The sequence below is a fragment of the Gadus morhua genome, chromosome 13 (assembly GCF_902167405.1).
Source record: "Gadus morhua chromosome 13, gadMor3.0, whole genome shotgun sequence".
NCBI lineage: Eukaryota > Metazoa > Chordata > Actinopteri > Gadiformes > Gadidae > Gadus > Gadus morhua.
Genome location: NC_044060.1, coordinates 18,568,747 through 18,586,264, shown reverse-complemented (window position 1 = coordinate 18,586,264; position 17,518 = coordinate 18,568,747). Strand labels below are relative to the sequence as shown.

Genomic DNA, 17,518 nt, shown 5'->3' with positions numbered 1-17,518 from the left:
ATTGTAAGCAACCGAACCGGTTTAGTAGCCTACCATTATGCATTAGGTAGCTATACACATACACATCCAATCCATTCAAATGGTAGTGGTGGTGGTGGTGAGGAAAATTTGGGGGTGGAAAGTGTGTGAGAGATTATCTCTATGTGACTGCCTCTGTAATCAATGTCTGTAACTGTTCAACTGGATTCAAGTTGAACTACTGAGGTGTGTATAAACACACCCACTAAAATAACCTTCACCCTGTAAATGATCCATAATGTATCATAATCTGATCAATCCATTTTTATTGCTGATTGTTTTGGAACGATTAATCATTCATTAAATTGAGGTTTGCTTTTGCCCAACCCTTATGGCTCTCCTTCCCATCCAGGGATGAAGGAAGGGTATTCCTCAGACGGTTCCCTGTCAAGGCTCTGTTTCTTGTCCTTTGGTAGATTTGGGAAGTATTTCCTAGCTTGTTGTATAGCGGACGATGTCACAGGGGCTTGTAAACCCTATGGTAAAGAACAAATAAAGAGCTGACTTGACCATCCACATTAAACATTCTCAAAGGAACCAAACACTCAGCAAGAGAAAACACATGATTCTACTTCCTGGTTGAATCCAGCGTTCCAGAAGTTTATCAGGTGTTTCCTGTAGTGTTTCCCATCAACATGAAACCAGTCGTTGAAATAACAGAAAGTAAACCCCTGACCTCGTTAGAAACCACTTCTCCATCAGAGAAAAAGGAAGTGTAGAAGCCTTTAAATACAAATAGCAGACTGTGTTTTGCATTCCTCCCGACTGCATATTTCAGTCATTTTGGTAATTGTTTTATTTAGTGGTGTGATGATCACATCCTCTTTCAGTAATTTCCCTGTTGCCTCGCGGTTCTGTAAATTCTGGCTTCTTAGTCTGGTGGTTGTGTTGTGCTGGCTGTGTAAAGCAGGCACCCGCAAATAAAGGTTTAAAACCTTTAATAACCATTTACTGTGCACATAAAAAAGTGACCAGGTTTTTTAGAGGGACAGTCAAACGTTCACGTTGGATTTAAATGAATCATGGTTTCGTTTTTCAACACACTACATGGGCAATAGGCCCTATGTGCCATGAGGCATTTGGAGGACAGGTAACAGGTAACATGGGCAATAATCCTTATCCTCTGATCCTCATTTCTCTTGCTGTTTCTCTCCCTCTCTCTATCTTCCACACTGTACCTCCTAATTACCTCTCCCTCGATCCTCCTCGGCCCCTCTGAGGGGACCAGGGGGACCAGGGGGACCATGGAACTAGCTCAACCCCAATCCTTCCCTTTCGTCCTCATCCATTTCTCCTGAATGACTTGCCATACCGTCTGTCTTTATATCCGTTTCAGACTTGTTGCGTATCATATTTCCTGGACCACCTTTAGGTCATATCTTTTTTATGATGTTCATAATGAGATCAGCAGTCGTTATGAGTCCTGAAGTTAAATTGGACTGGACTTTAACTGGATAGCAACTAAAAAAAACCTGTCTCTCGTGTATATCTGTGGCGCAGATTCATCAATATTGCAGACATAAAGACATGGGTCAGGGGTTTTGGGCCGTTTCTTTATCTTCAAATGCTAATGCATTGTTTCGGTTACTGCGGGCAAACTTTGGCTTTATGTGAGGTGGCTCTAAACTATACCGATGACTGTGCCAATTGTGTCACATGAAGTTTGGCCCCAGCATAGGCCATTGGGTCAGTGACTCAGAGTGATGAAGTACAAATAGAGCGATGCAGATTTGACACTATATTGTAGTGGCTCCTTACCGCCAGTGAATTATGGTATTGAGTAGTACTGTATTATTTGTTTTTTCTTTTATTCAATGATAACTATTTATCTATCTATACATCAACCAGCTTGTTATCAGGTTGTTTATTTCTCTCTTTTTCTACAGTGGCAGCGTAAGTATGTATCTATAATCACATAAACATTGACAAACAAATTCTATTATCCATAAAAACATAAAGGCTGAGGTCGTGGATGAACACAGCGAAGCCAAAATAACAAAAGGATCCAAAAGAAACATTGTGCAATCGAAAGGCTCGTGTAGGAGAGAGGGTCTATAGCCATATTTTAATAGCGCAAAAAAGTTGCCAGAGCACATATACGGAAATATCTTTCCAAAGGGGTAACACAACTTGGACATCATAATACTGCAAAGTACTGCAGTACTACAGGAGTATGTGAATAATACTGAGAAGAGGGACGGCTCAGTCGACAGTACATATTGAAAAGGACAAAGGTCAAGCTCTATATAAGTACAATATATATATGTACAGCATACATCACGTAAAGGGCATCTATTACCATGGCACTATATTCAAATCTTAAGTGAGTGTAACAGGCCAAAGCTCAGAGATTATTTAGAAACATGTAATGAAAGCTTAAAAAGCCAATGTTATTGAGGTCCCTTTAAGGAAATCATAGCATTACAGTACTTAGATGGTGGACAGATTAATTAGTACAATATTATATCAGGCACATTTGTTGCTACCCTGGCAAATGATATGCATTCATTTAAGTAGTAAATTGGCACTTTGAAATTGTAGGAGCACAAGTTCTAAAAACCTTCACATTGAACCACATATCTATCAGTTCTATCTGAATAGAAATAAAATATATTTAATCAAATCGCATGCTGGAGAACCTCCAATAGTCTGGACACGAGAGCAACACTGCATAATATAGTAATACTGGTAGTAAAACAACACAAGAAGCTTAATGTACACACTCTAATGATAGGCCCCTTATACAGAATGTATTTCTGTACATGTACGTCATATAATGCACTTTAATATCTGCATTTTATACTTCACAATATGTATTCAAAATACCAAAAATCTTTGTCATATATTAAAATGCAATTCAATTCCACTTTTCCTTTAATTATGAAAATGGAACACACTTGTCCAATCGATTTGCATTTGTGCTGTATCAAAAGGAGCGCAATCAGTCAGAAGACACAAATTAACTGTGCCGAGATGTTTCCTGCTGAGTTAGAAGCGTAGCTCGCCAACCCAGTGAAGCATGTATGCTTCAATGCCGAAATAGCAGTGACACTGTCAGCACCCAATCTGATGTTTTGAAGCTGCTCTTGTCAAGGTCCTGCCGTTGTTAATGCCAAGGGAAGGAAAAGGATTCCAGGCAAATCCCAGTTTGTGTGAATCAACTGGTGATGCGGCAGTTCCGCCCCGAGGCTGAGATCCTCAAAGCCTGTTCAGAATAACCAGACGACAGGATGGTAAACAAGGCTCAGATGGATGGTTGCCCTGCCATAGAACTGTCGGATACGTCCTCGCGTCAAGGTGGGTGTCAGGGGGTGCAGGTAGCTGTGTTGTGGGGGGGGGGGGGGGGGGGGGGGGGGGGGGGCTGTGTCGGGGCAGTCTCGGGGCAGCAGGACATGTGTTGGCTGGACGGTGCTATAAAATGGTGGCCTCCTCGATGGCGTTGACCCACCTGCACAACAGGGGAGGCAAGAGAACCATGAATCCTGGTTCCAACAGACGGACTAATCAGACAGAAACAGTCAGACAGAAAGGGAGGCAGAGAGCCGGACAGACAGACGGATGGACGAGAGAGACTTGTCTAGACTATGTGCTATCTTCTGCGGGCGCTGACCTGTGTGCTGAGTTTTGGTCCTCTGCTCTGAAGGAGTAGTACAGTGTCTTCTTGTGGTACAGCTGGAAGACGCTGCTGCCCCCTCCTTCCTCCGGCCTCGTGGGCAGCTTGACCGTGAGGCCCTGCAGTGGCAGACTCTCGGATGCCACTTTGTCCTTGGGGGAGGAGGTCAAAGCATCAGCAAATTCACACACATATGCGGGCGTCTTCATATACAGCACATATTATCTGTTGTGAAGGACAGTACCTATTTTGAAGCAGCCAAAAATATAACTGAATTCCAAACAAAATAGAAATACAATTCTTCAATAATGTAAAATAAGGACAGGAAGAAACACAAGTTAATTTGGTAATTTAAGTAGTCTTTGGAAGTAAAGATGAAGAAGAAAGAAAAGCGCATGGATGTTCCGTTTTTTGTACATTACATTTATTTGACACATTTATCCAAAGGGATTTACAATAAGTGTATTCAACCATGAAGATATAACAAAGAAATTGCAAGAAATATGCGAATAGATACAATTCTTAAAATATGTCAACTGCTTCTAGCGCTTAATTATTGACACGAGAGAGTAAATGAACTCGTTTTATTATCGTCGTTTCATTGGCCAAGATTCAGTCTGAACAGATTAGTTTTCAGCCTGTGACTAAAGATGTGTAGGGTTTCTGCTCTGATGTCAGTGGGGAGCTCGCTCCACCGCCGAGGAGCCGGGACTGCAAACAATCTGGATTCTATTGAGCGGCAGCCGGGGCGCCCTCGTAGTGAAGGAGGAGCAGGCTGCTTGGCAGCCAAAGAGCACCGTGGACACACTCACGCACACAATGTTTCAATAGATAGACACATTGTGCTGATGGGATTATATGGAGAAGGGACAGGCATGGCTTGTGTGTGTGTACGTGTGTGGGTGAGCGTGTGTGCCCGGGTGAGTGACTGAGGGAGTTAGTGAATGCGTGTGTGCATGCGTTCGTGCGTGTGTGCACGTGTGAGTGAGCGAGTGAGTTAATGCGTGTGTGCGTGTCGGGGCTGGTGTTGAGACACGGCGGCCCCTCACCTCCGGACTTGTGAAGGTGTAGAGCACCTTGTCTTTCAGGAGGAACCACAGCCTCTTCCACTTCCGCTTGCTCTTCTTCCTGCGCTGCAGGCTGCCACTCATCGTAGAGCCCTCGGCCCCCAGAGACACCTGGTGGTCGACGCGGGACACGGTCACACACAGAGGGATGCATATACAAGGTCAACGGTCAATAATCAGTTTGTGTATCTCCTCTCTGGTTGAGGATGCTAACCCATGACCCATGTCGAAAGGCTTCAGGTGAGCATTTAATAACAACGCTACCATCTCATTAGGTCACGTTCCGCCATCCTGAAGAATCACTTCACCAATCTCTAACATATGTAGGCATGAAGTGTCTTGTGCTTACGCTTTGTTGGTTTGTTATGATAGTAAATAAAGTTGCCATTTGTGCAATCATCAAAGGTAAAACTCCCTGTACAGTGTCCACTCTAGTGCTGATCCTCCCTATACAGTACAATTTAAAGTCTAGTTGTAAAAACTCTTCTTGTTCTTGTATTTCCGTGAAAAAGATAAATAAACAATCATCATGAATGCCAACGGGGGGGGAGTTCCATGTAAAATGATCGCATATTTTTTAGAGCTCTTCAAACAAGCCCTGCGTCAATTCAGATGACGCATTAGACAGGCTTGATCCGTTCTTGATTGATTCCCCTGCCCTGGATTATCATCTTTTCAACACCAAGATCAGTATTAAAAACTGTGTGCCTGTGTGTGGATGACGGCTGGTTGAAGCAGCCTCACCTGACCAAAGTCACACTGATTGGACTCTGGGGCAGGGTGAGGCTGAACACCTGTTGCTCTTTGAGCCATCAGTGTCAAAGGTTAAGCCCGCCGTCACTACAAACACTCGGGAGGGATCTCATGAAGGGCCACGTGGCAGCCTCCTAGCTGGGGTGTAGCATTAGACCTTGTTACCGTAACGTAACGACTGGCCCGGCCAGACCCTGTATTATGCAGTAGGGGGTATATCATACATCTGTGTTCAACAGGAGGGGGTCTATCATACATCCCTGTGTTCAGCAGTAGGGGTCTATCATACATCCCTGTGTTCAGCAGTAGGGGGTCTATCATACATCCCTGTGTTCAGCAGTAGGGGTCTATCATACATCCCTGTGTTCAGCAGTAGGGGTCTATCATATATCCCTGTGTTCAGCAGTGGGGGTCTATCATACATCCCTGTGTTCAGCAGTGGGGGTCTATCATACATCCCTGTGTTCAGCAGTAGGGGTCTATCATACATCCACGGTTCTACCTGGCTGAGGGTGGAGCTACTCTTCCTGCTCCTCCACAGATTGGGGGGCTGCAGGCTCTGGAACACAGCAGAGAGGGGTCGGCTGACCCGCTGGGTGTGAGGGCTGGCGTTACCACATGCCCCGGACACACTGCCCCCTTGAGAGAGAGCGCACGCACGCACACACACACACACACACACACGCACACAGACACACACACACACACACACGCACACAGACACACACACACACACACACACACACACAAACACACACACACACACACACACACACACACACACACACACACACACACACACACACACACACACACACACACACACACACACACACACACACACACACACAAAACAATTAAAGAAATATCAGAGATACATCTTAGATCTTCTGAATCACACGAGAACTTGAAAATACAGCAGGAAGCTACACTACCTCTTTTCCGGAGCTCGGCATAGCAGTGGTCACACACTTTAGCCACCCGGTCTTTGAGGTACTTCAGTGGGTATCTGTTCCTGGAACAAGAGCGACACACCACCTGCACAAAACAAATGCAAGGGAGCAACAAAAGGGATGACAACGTCAGAAAATATTCCAAACGCAGTAGAGCTCCTCTCACCAAATAAAGAATAAAGTAGGGCACATTTAAATAATAGCTACAGGTATTCTCTTTAGTGTCTTTCCTACTGCGATCGTTGTTTGCTTTACAAATCAGAACAACACAAGGGTGGAAAGTTCGGCTTGGCGTCATCCTCTTTAGATTTACCCTTCACACATATAGACGTCAAACTGCCAATCAAACATGAGTCATATGAGTCATGTTTGTTCACTTGAAACCAAACATTCAGCAGCTGAACAGATCCCAATCACGACTTTGTTTTGGTTTAGGTTGTGAGTCATGTTTGTGATCATGCGTTTCAAATCGGTGATCAAGTCAAGTCAAGATTGAGAAAATGTGTGTGATCATGTCTGTGATCAGGTCTGTGATCAGGTCTGTGATCAGGTCTGTGATCAGGTCTGTGATCATGACTGTGATCAGGTCTGTGATCAGGTCTGTGATCATGTCTGTGATCAGGTCTGTGATCATGTCTGTGATCATGTCTGTGATCAGGTCTGTGATCATGTCTGTGATCAGGTCTGTGATCAGGTCTGTGATCAGGTCTGTGATCATGTCTGTGATCATGTCTGTGATCAGTGGGGTATTCCACAAAGCCGGTTTTATCACATAACCGGGTAAGTTAACCCAGGGTTTGCGGTAACCCTAGGTTTTCCGTTCCAAAATGAACACAGTATGTTAGTTACTACAGAAACATATGCTCTGAATCAAACCTGGTCGGAACAGGTTTTGCGCAGGTTAAGTTTGAAACATAACCCGGTTTTGGGTATTTAAACCTGCGTTCACCGCAGATTTCATGTGTTCACAATGGCATGCCCTTTTGATGAGAGGCCTGCTGATATCGGAGCGCAAATTAATCCACCGGGAGCAATTAATAAGACCACGGCTCGACATCTTGGCATATCGGATGACTTTTTGCTGGCGAGATATAGATTCTCGCGCAAATCTTTAATATATTTAAATAGCCTTCTCCAGCCTTCCATAGCCAGCACTACCAATCGAGGACCTGGCCTCAACTCACTCCAGACTATTTGCTTAGCCCTCCGTTATTTGCAAATGGTAGTTTAATCTATAATGTTGGAGATGCTGAGCACATCTCAGTCCTTTCAGATGACCAATCCAGTCCGGACCAAGATTTTCATCGGCCTCCTATCATACAAAGAGCAATATTGGCTGAGTACTATGCCGAGAGACGCTTAACAGAAAGTATAAAATAGTCCTAACGGAGAATGTTTGATCGTAGCCGGCGGCTTCATTACAAGCACTAAGGGTGCACTCACACTAGGCCATCTGGCCGTGGCCGTGGCCGTTTTCACACCTAACCGTGCTCAAATCTGCCAGTGTGAGTGTGGCCAGTCTGGCCAGGCCAGGCCAATTTGGCCACTTGGGAGAGGTGTGCCGCTACGGTACAGATGCTAATGAGCCGACACACGCACACGCACGGCTACGCAACCTGAGCTGGATGACGTATAGTCCATGCGACGACCACGGACATAATAAAGGCGACGAGCCTTCTTTCCCATTAAACGGTAAACATATATCCAAAAAAGCAACAGACTCAGCAAAGTGCGAACTGTGTTCTCTGTGTTGTTGTCCATTGTTGTTAGAACTCTGACTGGCGGCAGACTTTATTATGGTCCATGCAGCAGATACTTGGTGATGACGTGTTACTTACGACGAGATGACGTATGTACAAGAGCCTACCGTGGCCAGGCCACAGTTGCGACGGCCAACGGCCACGGCCAGATGGCCTAGTGTGAGTGCAGGCCAGAGAACAATGGGGCCAATTGAGCACGGTTATGTGTGAAAACGGCCAACGGCCACGGCCAGATGGCCTAGTGTGAGTGAACCCTAATCCATCTTGATCTGTGAAGTTGATGAATTGTCACTTTTAGGTTTTCTACCAAGTTACCAAAAAAAAACAAATTTTGGAACATATGCGCTGTGGCACGCACACGGTTTGCATGTGTTACTTCGAAGGCAAAAAAAATCTAAAATACAAGAAAACACAAAAACCTACACGATCATGCTTTTGACGTGTAACTAAATTTAAGCGGTCAGCGATCCGCTGCCAGGCTTTGGTTCTCCGGGTTGCAGAGGCTTTAGCGTTCCCTTTTGTTGTGATAATGTCCTTCTCCTCGTCATAGCTCACCAGGAGAACCTGGAGTTACATTTCATTGAAATAAGTGGCGAAACGGCCCGTTTCGCCATTTCGATCAGGGTTTCCATGATCCATACGTCACGTCTTTATAGGTTTGGCGTGGACGTGCACAACCCTGTGTTAACCAACCCCGAGTTGATTGAACTAATGCATAACCCGTGCGGTGGAACCGACAGCTCTGGTTTAGTTGGCACAGGGTCAATCAACCTAGAGTTCAGCGTTAACTCTGTGTTTGTTAAACCTCAGTTCGTGGAATACCCAACAGGTCTGTGATGATGTCTGTGATGATGTCTGTGATGATGTCTGTGATGATGTCTATGATCAGGTCCGTGATCAGGTCCGTGATCAGGTCCGTGATCATGTCCGTTGATCAGGTCCGTGATCAGGTCCGTGATCACGTCCGTGATCACGTCTGTGATCAGGTCCGTGATCAGGTCCGTGATCAGGTCCGTGATCATGTCCGTGATCAGGTCCGTGATCATGTCTGTGATCAGGTCCGTGATCATGTCTGTGATCATATCTGTGATCAGGTCTGTGATCAGGTCTGTGATAAGGTCTGTGATCACATCTGTGATCAGGTCCGTGATCAGGTCCGTGATCATGTCCGTGATCATGTCTGTGATCAGGTCCGTGATCAGGTCCGTGATCAGGTCCGTGATCAGGTCCGTGATCATGCCTGTGATCAGGTCTATGATCAGGTCTGTGATCATGCTTGGTGCCGTGTCCTGCCGTGGTCACGTGGGGCCCACCTTCCCACAGGCGTTGCAGTGGTGCCGTCTGAGCGTCAGGCTGAAGTCGGAGGTGCAGTTCATGCACATCATCACGTGGGACACGGGCACCAGCACCGGAGCCGCCTCGCCCAGGGCCATCCACAGCTTCTCACGGGCCTACGGGGAATGCACGCACACACAGACGCACATACACATACATACACACACACACACACACACACACACACGCACACGCACATGCGCACGCACGCACACACACACACACGCCAGGGTGAAATGTTAAACTCCTGTCAAAGTTGTGCTTACTGCACTCCTTCAGGTGTGCGTCTATGTTGATCTGATAGAAAAAAAAGAAAAAAAAGGTAAACTTGAAATACAGGTTTTCTTTTTTACTGGAAGTTCCACCTCTGGCTATATTGAAGGGTGTATAACATCCATCGTATGACTCAGATGTGTGTGACCTGTTGCAGCAATTATTTAAGTATTGATTACCTCACTGCAGGGTCCACCAAACGTACAGAGTCCTGCTGCATTGTCGGCAATGGCTCTGCTCAAGGTGTGGAACCAGTCCTCTCTCTCGCCCACAGAGCTGGGAACAGACAGACACACAGCTCACTGGCTGTTCACTCAGACATCCGGGACTTTGAATGTCCGTAAGAGCCTTGTGAGGCAAAATGTTAGGCCTGCTGGGTGGGATTTTGATGTTTAAAGTCTTGTATCATTCAAAATCTGAAGCTGAATCATAATAAACAAGACAGTATTCAGTTATTGAACCTTTATATAATTCTCTATTTAAATCTCTTCTTCTTTATGAATTTATAACAAAAGCACAAAATAACATATAACCCTCATATGGGAAGTTTAAAACAATGATGGTTTGAAGAAACAGCTGCAAAATCCTCCATCAGTGATTTAAAAAGCTCCTCCATCAACATGCCACCAGTACAGTTCCTGCTGTACTGGTGTGCTGGCCAGACTCTCACCTGGCGGACAGGATGATGGTGATGTCCGAGACCTCGATGCGGAGACAGTTGAGGACCTGGTCCAGGACGGGCTTGCTCACCTGGGCACAGAGGGACATGGAGGCCTCAACGTCAACAGTCCTTAGAAAACACATAGATCATTAACAGAGACATCGCGTCTATGCGGCACCTTCATCCCAGAGAGAGAGAGGGTGTTCTTCAGCCTGTATTTCCCGTCCTGCTGTGGGTAGGTGTAGAGCATCATGTCGTTCATCTGAGGTGGGAGGAACACAAACAAACAAATCAAACAAGAATTTCCACACTGTATCATCAGTGTTGTGTGTTGGACCGCACAATCAATCAATGAAACAAACACCGACAGACATAATACATACCGCACCGTGACCACAAGGGCGCAGCATTACCAAAGGAAAGACCCGCCTGCTGAACCCCGCTCACCAGGGACGCTCCCAAACACTTGCATTTCCTTTCCTTTCAACAGTTCACACACCAATGCGCTACCATTCAAGCACCCTTTCCCCCTGTAAAAAGGCAATAAACGTATGTATTCAAGCAGAAAAAAAAAACTGCCAGTTTATTGATTTTTTCCCCACCTAACCTATTATGATCTTCCTTCTCATAAAAACAAAACCCATTTAAAGTCCATTGTGTTCCAGGAGTTATTTTATTTTGAGCGGGACAAACGGGGCTGACATCATGGGTCACACCTCATGTGTGCAGTAAACATCCGCTGAAGCCTTGCGGGGGCAGGATCCAGGAACTCTCCATCCTGCTCTCCAGGCTTCTAGCGCTGGGCCCCATGGAACAGGCGGCTCTCACCGCCTCTTCCCAGGCCACACCGCGCTGCCATTCTCTTCACCGTGAGAACCATGCCTGGGTGGACCCGGGCCTCTCCTTAAACACCCGCCACCACACCAAACACACACAGCGGCCGTGACAGGCTGGCTGAGGCTTACACCAGACTTGGGGACAAGGCTGTGGGGGTCAGGCCGGGGACTAAACTGCGGCCACCACGCTGGGAAACTCTGGCACAGCACTCGGCCAGAAGGAAACCACAGAAAGAACCAATCCCAGATGAATCCATCCATCCGAGATTCTGTCGTTTTCAACCGCTAATTAAAGATGAGGGATGCCGGCTGGGATCTGGCCCAGCGTATGTTGGGCACAAGGCAGACTCTAAGCGAGGAAACCCGTCCACTGCAGAGTCACACATTTCCTACTATTTAAGCCTACAGGAAATTTGGGGTCTCCTGTTAGAAATCCCAAGCATCAAGTGGAAATGCACGAAACAACAACAAATAGAACATAATGCAGATGAAGCCAGAGATTTGATACATACAGTGCTCCAGCATCACTCTTGAATTAAAGCAAAAACAATTCAAGAAGGATGTTTCAACATCTGTGTGTCCGAGCCACAAAATAACCTTCCACGTAGATCCCACACCTGCAGCCGACCTCCTTGACCTTCCATCTCCTTCTCAAGACCCTATGATATCTGGGCTCTCCACTCTCTCTTCTTTATATTCTCCATATTATTTCCCCCAGGGACAGCAGGGCTCTGACTGGGGTTGGAAGACATGGTGTTAAGGATACAGCCTTTGCTGCTACAGCTCTTACTCTCACTGCCATAAAGGCTGAGTGATGGCTTTCATCATCACCTCTGTTTGGATTCGCCCGTCTTTAAAGGCCCATAAATTACAGCTGACCCCCGTCTACCACCAGGGAGAAAGCGGCAGTAAAGCCCTAAACGACACTGGGAGAAACATCCATCTTTTAGTTCCTTTATCGTCCAGGGAGGTTTGTATTTATAAACGAAGGACAAATGAAAGAGCGAAAAAAAAACTGGCATTCAAAGACAAAAAGGTTTGTACCACCAATTGTATGACGATTGTATACATTATTAATAGCACATTTTTATATTATATTTTTATTGTAAAATAAGGAATCTAACTTTTCTTGCTTATGCCAAGGTGGATTGAATTTACATTTCATCGGATGAAATTCTTTGGAAAGACCCCGCTTGTGTCAGATTGGATTAACACGCATCAAAGTCGCAAGGCTCTCCGTCTACATAACTCAACTTATATTAACACTGTGTAAGACGCTATGAGACGTGTTGATTACACGCAAGAACAATAGCACACGCTTCTAGATGTTGCGTTGCCCTCCCTGAACACACACACACACACACGCACACACACACACACACACACACACACACACACACACACACACGCACACACACACACACACACACACACACACACACGCATGCGTACACATACACACACCACACACACACAGACACACACACACACACACACACACACACACACACACACACCGACACACACACACGCACACACACACACACACACGCACACACACACACACACACACGCACACACACACACACACACACACACACACACACACACACACACACACACACACACACACACACACACACACTACCATCAGCGCTACCAGCCCCTCCTCTCTGCATTCTTCAGGGTGTCTGGCCTTCACGGTGCTGTCTGTCCCCTCCCAGTACACAGGAAGTGACCCCCCCCAAACATCCTGGACAGGAAGTGAGGCCCTGGAAAACAAGTCCTGGCAGGGGTGGAGGGGAGAGGAGGGGGACGAGAGGGAGGAGGGGGAGGGGTGGACGGGGGACGGGAGAGGAGGGAGAGAAGAGGAGGGGGATAAGAGGGGGGAGGGGGAGGAGGGGGAGGGAGAGGAGGGAGAGAAGAGGAGGGGGATAAGAGGGGGGAGGGGGAGGAGGGGGAGGGAGAGGAGGGGGATGAGTTGGAAAGGAGGGATGAGGAAGGGAGGGAGAGTGAGAGGGGGGGAGGAAGGGGAAGGGTCGATGAGGAGGGGAGAGAAGGGGAGAAGAGGGGTAGGAGGGCCCTGACTCGCTGGGTGTGGTACTCCTCTCCACGCTCCAGGCCTTGGCCTCCATCAGCAGACCCCGCCTATCCCAGGAGCCTGACCACCACCCACCCATACCTCCCCAGACAAACACACACACACACACACACACACACACACACACACACACACACACACACACACACACACACACACACACACACACACACACACACACACACACACACATGAACCTAGGTGTATCTGTGTTCTCATTGTTGTTGGAAAGTTGGAAGCGGATTTCCAGCGCCACGCCAAAGTCCTTGCCAGGGTATTGCGATGTTTCAAACAGCTGACAGTACAATGGCATAACTACAGCGATGTGGTCCTCTCTGTTCAGCACTTTCTGACCATACCTCAGCATGGCAGAAAGACATGGAAAGATTTATTTACCAGAAACAGGTGTCTGGGCTGCCGGCATTTCCTGGACACTTTCATGAGGGTGCCCTCTTTGACAAAGACCTGAGAGCAGAAGAAAAGACAGAGACGACGAGGGGAAAAGTCAGCTCAAACCCACTGGGAACAGTGCCACAAACAGATGTATCGCCTGCTCAGCTTTCAAATGCAGGTTTTCTTTTTATTACATGATGGAGCAATTAAGAAAAGGTTTGAGACTTATATTTAATTAAGAGATTGCTGCTGTGTTTCCGTGTGTCATTATTTCTACTGATAGCGGTAACAGGATGCCAAGAGGTTGAGCAGCCACATCCCGGCAGCACTCACCCGGCCAGCCTTCAGCAGGTCCCGCTTGCCTCGGACACTGTACTCGATGTGGACCAGCCTCAGGAGGTTCTCCTGAGGGAGAGAGAGAGAGATAGAGAGAGAGAGAGAGAGAGAGAGAGAGAGAGAGAGAGAGAGAGAGAGAGAGAGAGAGAGAGAGAGAGAGAGAGAGAGAGAGAGAGAGAGAAGAGAGAGAGAGAGAGAGAGAGAGAGAGAGAGAGAGAGAGAGAGAGATGAATTATTGTGTTTCGTGTGTCTATATTGAACAGTCAGTAATGATTATGGAGATGGAGGGTCAAGACTCTTTCTGTGGTCCAGTTCAAGCTTATTGTTTGACACACACACTGATTCACTCTTGCATTACCAAATTGTTTGATCTGTACTTGTATAGTTAATCAATACCTTACCTTTAGATCTTATTTTTCCTGTTTAATTAACTGTTATGGCAATGTTAATGTTTATTTTCCATGCCAATAAAGCTATTTTGGATTTAATTGCATGGGGAGAGAGAGGGAGAGAGGGACAGAGGGCGAGACAGTGGCACAGGAGACAGAGAGAGAGAGAGAGACCTAGTTGTAGAGGGGAATAAGAGCTACATTGAGAGAGCGGTGGGAGGGGGGTTCTGATGGACAGATGAGAGAGAGAGAATGAAAGAAACTGTCCCTGTTTGTTTGTGAATGAAAGGGAGCCGGGACGGAAAGAGGTTAGATCCTGCAAAGCGAATGTGTGTGTGTGTGTGTGTGTGTGTGTGTGTGTGTGTGTGTGTGTGTGTGTGTGTGTGTGTGTGTGTGTGTGTGTGTGTGTGTGTGTGTGTGTGTGTGTGTGTGAGCGTTTGTGTGTTTTGGAGGGGGAAGGGCTGCTGTTATAGAGATTTCCACTGTTATTTCCCCAGTTTTTTTTCTGTGCGTTTGGTTGTGTGTATGCATGCGTGTGTGTCTATATGCGTGTGTGTGTGTGTGTGTGTGTGTGTGTGTGTGTGTGTGTGTGTGTGCGTGTGTGTGTGTGTGTGTGTGTGTGTGTGTGTGTGTGTGTGTGTGTGTGTGTGTCTGTGTGTGTGTGAGTGTGTGTGCACACCACATGAGAGACAGCCATGTGATAGACAGCTGAGAACACCTCTAGTGAGACACAGGAGAGCAGCGGGTCTTTCACGGTGAGATGGCTGTGGGGGGGATCTTGGCGAGGTGTGTGTCTGTGATATGCGGCGTGTGATTGTGGTGTGTGGTGTGTGTGATGTGTAAAGCAGGACGGGATTTGCAAAGGAAGAGTGAAAACTGCTTCATTGCTCACACTGCCTCCTCACACACTGCGTCCTCCACTGTGTCCTCACACTGCGTCCTCACACACTGTGTCCTCACACTGTGTCCTCCACTGTGTCCTCACACTGTGTCCTCCACTGTGTCCTCACACTGTGCCCTCACACACTGTGTCCTCACACTGTGTCCTCCACTGTGTCCTCACTGTGTCCTCACTGTGTCCTCCACTGTGTCCTCCACTGTGTCCTCACACTGTGTCCACACTGTGTCCTCCACTGTGTCCTCCACTGTGTCCTCACTGTGTCCTCCACTGCATCCTCACTGTGTCCTCCACTGTGTCCTCCACTGTGTCCTCCACTGTGTCCTCACTGTGTCCTCCACTGTGTCCTCCACTGTGTCCTCCACTGCGTCCTCACTGTGTCCTCACACTGTGTCCACACTGTGTCCTCACTGTGTCCTCACACTGTGTCCTCCACTGTGTCCTCCACTGTGTCCTCCACTGCGTCCTCACTGTGTCCTCCACTGTGTCCTCACTGTGTCCTCACTGTGTCCTCACTGTGTACTCCACTGCGTCCTCACTGTGTCCTCACACTGTGTCCTCACACTGTGTCCTCACTGTGTCCTCCACTGTGTCCTCCACTGTGTCCTCCACTGTGTCCTCCACTGTTTCCTCCACTGTGTCCTCCACTGTGTCCTCACACTGCGTCCTCACAGTGTGTCCTCCACTGTGTCCTCCACTGTTTCCTCCACTGTGTCCTCCACTGTGTCCTCACACTGCGTCCTCACAGTGTGTCCTCCACTGTTTCCTCACTGTGTCCTCACTGTGTCCCACTCCTCACACTGTGTTCTTTGTTAGAATGCACCTGGGAGCCTTCTATTCCGTTTTAACATGTTCTCTTTTGCGTGACATCATCTTTGCGTGCCTGTGCATTAATCAACCGGCTTCGGAGGCCAAGAGTGGACTAAGAAAAAAACACAAAGGAGGGATAGTGGCCTTGTTCTCTTTACGGACTCTCAATAGAGAGCGAGAGAGAGAGAGAGAGAAAGAGGGAGCGAAAGAGGGAGTGAGAGAGAGTGAAAGAAAGAGTAGGAGAGAGAGAGAGAGAGATTTCTACACAGGAAACACCTCAGCTTCACAAGCTATTCAGCATTGATCTGTTTCCTGGAGTGTGTTTAATAGTCTTGACTGTATTTCATCAACAACAACAACTCACCCCATGTTTCAGACTGTCACTGGCCTGGTCGGCTACTTCAGACACGATCACCAAGGCAGCTGTAATAAACACAGAGGGACGGATGGAGTCAGGGACCGGACACACATAGATCAGCACTGTCGTGTCTCAACAACCCTTGATAAATATTTAACAGCTGCAGGGCGTGTGTTGGCAAGGTGTTTTTATTTATATCTGTTCAATAAATATTATGACAGAAGAGGTCTCGATTGTTCTAGTCTACTCACCTTGTGTGTCCTCGTATTCTTTAGAATCAGGGGACAGGTTGTTCAGGTAGTCTGGAGGAGAGACACCCACAGGAATAGGTTGACAAGGTTACTAAGAAACTCATCATTATGTGTAGAAAAGCATATGATTGCTTTGGGATTCATTTAGCAATGCATCACGGTTCGATAATTATCATGTTTTTTAATCAAATTAAGTTGGCAGAAAATGTGTTAAATATCAATAAAATCCATAAAATATGAATCCCCTTCAACAGAAATGTCCACCAGGTATATAATGAGGGAGAAGAGAAGAGATGCATATTTCTAAAGGCGTGTGTGTGTGTGTGTGCGTGTGTATGTGTGTGTGTGTGTGTGTGTGTGTGTGTGTGTGTGTGTGTGTGTGTGTGTGTGTGTGTGTGTGTGTGTGTGTGTGTGTGTGTGTGTGTGTGTGTGTGTGTGTGTGTGTGTGTTTTACCTGTGAGGAGCATGCGGTACTGCAGCACTCTGACGATAACCTGCAGGAGCTGGTGTCTTAACGGCACCTCTCCTCCTTCTTGGCTTTCAGTCTGAGAAGACACACATACACACACACACACACACACACACACACACACACACACACACACACACACACACACACACACACACACACACACACACACACACACACACACACACACACACACACACACATAAATACACTTACTCTTGGTCATTTATGTGCAGTGCATGAA

General features: G+C 47.0%; 1 protein-coding gene across 2 annotated transcripts in view; it reads right to left on the bottom strand.

Moving 5' to 3' along the window:
- Positions 1-2,038: 2,038 nt before the first annotated feature.
- The window catches only part of fgd5a (FYVE, RhoGEF and PH domain containing 5a), a 38,584-nt gene continuing 23,104 nt past the window's right edge, over positions 2,039-17,518 (bottom strand). The window contains exons 8-21 of one of the 2 annotated variants that reach the window (XM_030374415.1): positions 17,260-17,350; positions 16,806-16,856; positions 16,561-16,619; positions 14,097-14,168; positions 13,767-13,835; positions 10,612-10,695; positions 10,443-10,522; positions 9,952-10,048; positions 9,478-9,615; positions 6,387-6,489; positions 5,954-6,090; positions 4,708-4,809; positions 3,629-3,783; positions 2,039-3,466 (exon numbers count right to left, since the gene is read on the bottom strand). In XM_030374415.1, the coding sequence (XP_030230275.1) occupies positions 3,430-3,466; positions 3,629-3,783; positions 4,708-4,809; positions 5,954-6,090; positions 6,387-6,489; positions 9,478-9,615; positions 9,952-10,048; positions 10,443-10,522; positions 10,612-10,695; positions 13,767-13,835; positions 14,097-14,168; positions 16,561-16,619; positions 16,806-16,856; positions 17,260-17,350 (1,275 nt within the window). In that variant the 3' untranslated portion in view covers positions 2,039-3,429. Of the gene's footprint in view, positions 3,467-3,628; positions 3,784-4,680; positions 4,810-5,953; positions 6,091-6,386; positions 6,490-9,477; positions 9,616-9,951; positions 10,049-10,442; positions 10,523-10,611; positions 10,696-13,766; positions 13,836-14,096; positions 14,169-16,560; positions 16,620-16,805; positions 16,857-17,259; positions 17,351-17,518 lie in introns of both variants that reach the window. The other variant, XM_030374414.1, reaches the window with a different exon arrangement.